Source organism: Eretmochelys imbricata, chromosome 1 (assembly GCF_965152235.1).
Source record: "Eretmochelys imbricata isolate rEreImb1 chromosome 1, rEreImb1.hap1, whole genome shotgun sequence".
Classification (NCBI taxonomy): Eukaryota; Metazoa; Chordata; order Testudines; family Cheloniidae; genus Eretmochelys; species Eretmochelys imbricata.
Genome location: NC_135572.1, coordinates 6,197,573 through 6,201,996, shown reverse-complemented (window position 1 = coordinate 6,201,996; position 4,424 = coordinate 6,197,573). Strand labels below are relative to the sequence as shown.

At 45.1% G+C, this 4,424-nt stretch overlaps 1 protein-coding gene across 1 annotated transcript; it reads right to left on the bottom strand.

Annotated features, from left to right (window-relative positions):
• Positions 1-388: 388 nt before the first annotated feature.
• On the bottom strand, positions 389-1,345 carry LOC144278821 (olfactory receptor 52N2-like). The gene has a single exon (XM_077840180.1). It carries the CDS (start codon positions 1,343-1,345, stop codon positions 389-391), a length of 957 nt encoding a protein of 318 aa, XP_077696306.1.
• Positions 1,346-4,424: the final 3,079 nt, after the last annotated feature.

Sequence of the window (4,424 nt, the reverse complement as noted above, 5' to 3'; positions counted from 1 at the left end):
CTTCCTTTGTCTTCGTCTATCAGAAAGCGTAGCTTCAGTTTGTCAAGGTGATCAAGAAGTCTGTTCACACAGGGTCTAATGGAAAGCCACCTTGCTTCAGAAAGATGCAGTATCTTCTAGAGGTCTGGATGTCACTGAAAGGCCGAGTGATACGGTATGTGGAGGTGGGGGTGGATGTGTGACACTGAAAGGGATCAGGTGATGGTCAGAAAGGGGGAACTCAGAAGTGGAGAGAGCAGTGCTTGGTAATGGAATGATAAGAGGTTAGGTGTGAGATGCTTCTCAGACTCTGAACTTCCACAAAATGAGAAGCTCAGACAAACTGGGACAGAGCGCCCTTGGTTGACAAGGAAGTATCCTTTCCCCCTCTCGTCATGCAGGTTTAAAGTCAGTGGCCCCCAAGTGAGTACATTCTGCAGGTGTATTTGCCCAATTTCTCACGAAGCTCTTTGGTTTTGGCCCCATAAATGATGGGGTTGAGTGTGGTGGGGAGGAGGAAATAGAGGTTAGCCATGATGATGTGAATGTGGGGAGCGATGCCCTGACCATACCGGTGTGTCACAGTGGAGAAGAGGACGGAAGGATAAGACATCATCATCACACAGATGTGTGCTGTGCAGGTGTTGAGGGCTTTCTGGTGGGCTTTCTTGGAGGAGATTCTGAGGACAGCCCTGATGATCAGACCGTAGGAGAGGGCAATGAGTGTCAGGTCTAACAAGTTGACTACAAATTGTATCACCAAGCCATACATCCTGTTCACTGTGATGTCCCCACACAACATCTTTGCCACAGCCATGTGGTCGCAGTAGGTATGGGGGATAATGCGGTTGGCACAGAAAGTCTGCCTGCTCAGGAGCAGGGGTAGGGGCAGAGCAAAGAGAACAGCTCTCATTAAACACACTAGCCCTAGCTTAGCTATTCTTTCATTGGTGAGGATGGTGGAATATCTCAGAGGGTTACATATGGCAACATAGCGATCGATGGCCATTGTCACAAGGATGGCTGAGTGCATCCCAGTCCCCATGTGAAAGAAGAACATCTGGGTGAGACAGCCACCCACCGAAATAACTTCCAATTTGAACCAAAATATACACAGTGCCTTCGGTATGACAGAGCTAGACATGCTGATGTCTGTGAGCGCCAGCATGCAGAGCAGCAGGTACATCGGCTTGTGCAGGGTCTGCTCTTTGCCTACAACAAACAGAACCATGAAATTTCCCAACAGGCTGATAATGTAGAACGTAGAGAAAGGGATGGAAATCCAGACGTGAGCAGCCTCCAGGCCAGGGATACCCATAAGCATGAATGTTGAACCGTCAGACGGGGTGAGATTGAAAACTGCCATGACTTGGTTGATGTGCCCATCAGGCTCAGAAATGCTCAATGTGCCTGTGAAGGGAGAGAAGAACAGTGAGGGGGGTTACACACTTTATAACACATAGTAAAGTAAACAGTTTATAGTTCTTACCAATCTAGAAAGGGGGGTGAGAAGTGAGGTGGCAACATTTACAAATGGCATCATGTTATTTAGGTGATAGTCAAGTCCACAGAAGTCCTCAGAGAGAGCTAACCAAGCCAGGTGAATGGGTGGCATGATAGCACATGAACTTGGATGTTGTCAAGGTTCCTTCCCCACTCTGAACTCTAGGGTACAGATGTGGGGACCTGCATGAAAACCTCCTAAGCTTACTTTTACCAGCTTAGGTTAAAACTTCCCCAAGGTACAAATTAATTTTATCCTTTGCCCCTGGATTTCCACTGCCACCACCAAACTTTGACTGGGTTTACTGGGAAACATAGTTTGCACACGTCTTTACCCCCAAAATCCTCCCAACCCTTGCACCCCACTTCCTGGGCAAGATTTGGTAAAAATCCTCACCAATTTGCATAGGTGACCACAGACCCAAACCCTTGGATCTGAGAACAAGGAAAAAGCATTCAGTTTTCTTACAAGAACACTTTTAATAGAAGTAAAGGAATCACCTCTGTAAAATCAGGATGGCAGATACCTTACAGGGTAATTAGATTCAAAACATAGAGAATCCCTCTAGGCAAAACCTTAAGTTACAAAAAAGGTACACAGACAGGAATAGTCATTCTATTCAGCACAACTCTTTTCTCAGCCATTTCAAGAAATCATAAACTAACACATACCTAGCTAGATTACTTACTAAAAGTTCTAAGACTCCATTCCTGCTCTATCCCCGGCCAAGACGACTACAGACAGACACAGACCCTTTGTTTCTCTCCCTCCTCCCAGCTTTTGAAAGTATCTTGTCTCCTCATTGGTCATTTTGGTCAGGTGCCAGCAAGGTTTCCTTTAGCTTCTTAACCCTTTACAGGTGAGAGGATTTTTCCTCTGGCCAGGAGGGATTTTAAAGGGGTTTACCCTTCCCTTTATATTTATGACAGATGTCAATAACTGAAATGTGTATGCACATTGGAGGGAAAAGCTTGAACTCATCAAACACGTAACAAGGTTCTAATTAAACTGTATGAACTCAGGACATGGATCTGCATGTCATGGTACACAGCTCTGTGAAAGCCTGCTCAAAGTGCAAGCTTTGACAGAAAATAAGCAAAACTTTGGAATCCAGGAGGACTGGGATTGCGCCTCATACAGAAAAAAACAATGTCATTCAATCAGTCAGTAAATGTTTCACCCTCCTCTGGACATCTCTGTGTAGTACTGGGCACCCTTCTCACACACGATATTGCAGAATTAGCGGGGCTCAGGCAAGGGCAACAAGAATGCCGAAGTGTTTGTGGAAACTGTCATACAGCGAGAGGTGAAAAAGACTGGGATTGTTTCCTTACAAAGGAGATCAATTTAAGGGGACATGAGAAAAGTCTATAAAATACTGACTCATAGAGAATGGATTGAGAATGTGTCTCCCTGTCTCATAAACTCACCAAAATTCCACTCTGCAGAGAGAGGATATCGCCTTACTGCACCAGGAAGGCAGAGCCCTGAGAATCAGTGTATGAATCTCACGTATGACACTTGCTGTGCTGAACACCAACCTTTATGATTCCCCTGAACAGTCCCTGAGGACTTTCAGGTTGGCCAGGACTCCCAGACAATTCCCTCAGCTCCGTGAACAGCAGGAGGAGCAGAAAATAGACACTAGAGAACTTTAGCTGGAGACCCTCCCTCGGGAGTAAAGAAATGATTCTCTGATCCCAGAGGCTCAGGTTGTCAGGACAAACTGAGTCTTCCAAATCGTTCAGCCTGTTGATAAATGTTTGGCTGTGTGAGTTTCTTCTTTCTGCCTGCTGTACTGACTCTGGCCAGATAGCCCACACAGCAGGCTCCAATTGAACTGCCCAATAAATCCACAGAGTCGGTTGTCAGTGAAGGAACTTGGTCAGTTTTATTGCGAACGAGGCACTGTGCTAATGCCCCAGATCAGTGGTTACAGGTATACAAACACATGTATGCCAAAACAATGGACTGGCTACATGAATGGCGGGACTTTCTATTCTCTCTTCATTCAGAAAAAGACATTGCCTCTGAGATACATCTTTATACACAGATGCAAACAAGTTAAGTATTACTCCTGATGTATCAGGGTACCACCCTCTAGTGTATTGACGTGCCACCCATTGACGTGTCCATTACCTTGTACATATTGGTTTCCTCAGATATCTCTATCCATTATGCCGTTCTCCTAACATTATCCTTCAGATGGGTCACTGTCTTCCTGTTATCTTTGGAGAATGGGTTTGGCATCCAGGTGTTCTGGTATCAGCTTTCTGGAAACTGTTTGCATATTTATTCTTGTGCTGAGCACTACTTAGGAATGTGTGTTACTGCAATATCAGTCCTGTTCCTGCCAGATTCTGTAAGCCGGGCCTGTCCCTTGCTCACAACTTAACTTTGCTTTATAGCTGCAAAGTCTTGACTCCTTTAACCCAGGTCTCAGGCCTCACACCAGGCCTCGACTACAAGGGATTATGTTTCAGGCCCTCTTCCTCTTACACAGCTTAGCAACTGATGATGGCCTTCTTTTGTGTGTAATATACTGCCATCTGCACTGTGTGTGGGAAATGATTCCATAAGCTATGGGAACAAAAAGCATTTTCAATGGATCGTAGCAGCATAGCGCTGCATACCACCCATGCAGTAGCAATATTTCGTCAATTAGCTGTGAGAAGTAACTGCCACCCTGTGGAGGCCAAATGACGTGATCCGAAATTAATACAGGCCAAAGGGCACGGAAAAGGATTTCTTCTCCCAGGATACTGCCATCAACAGTATTTGTCAGTGTCTTGTTGTGAGGTCTAAAATGGATATATATCTGGCAACTCACAATTGTTCTAGTAATTCATCTTCTCTTTTGATTGGGTAAGCATGAAATTTCAATAGTGTGTACATCTTTCAGAAATCGATGTAAAAAGAGGTTGTGCTATCCTGTGTCAGA

Excerpts from the sequence above, each read along its gene's own strand:
- LOC144278821 (XM_077840180.1), bottom strand. The coding sequence starts at position 1,345 with ATGGCAGTTTTCAATCTCACCCCGTCTGACGGTTCAACATTCATGCTT.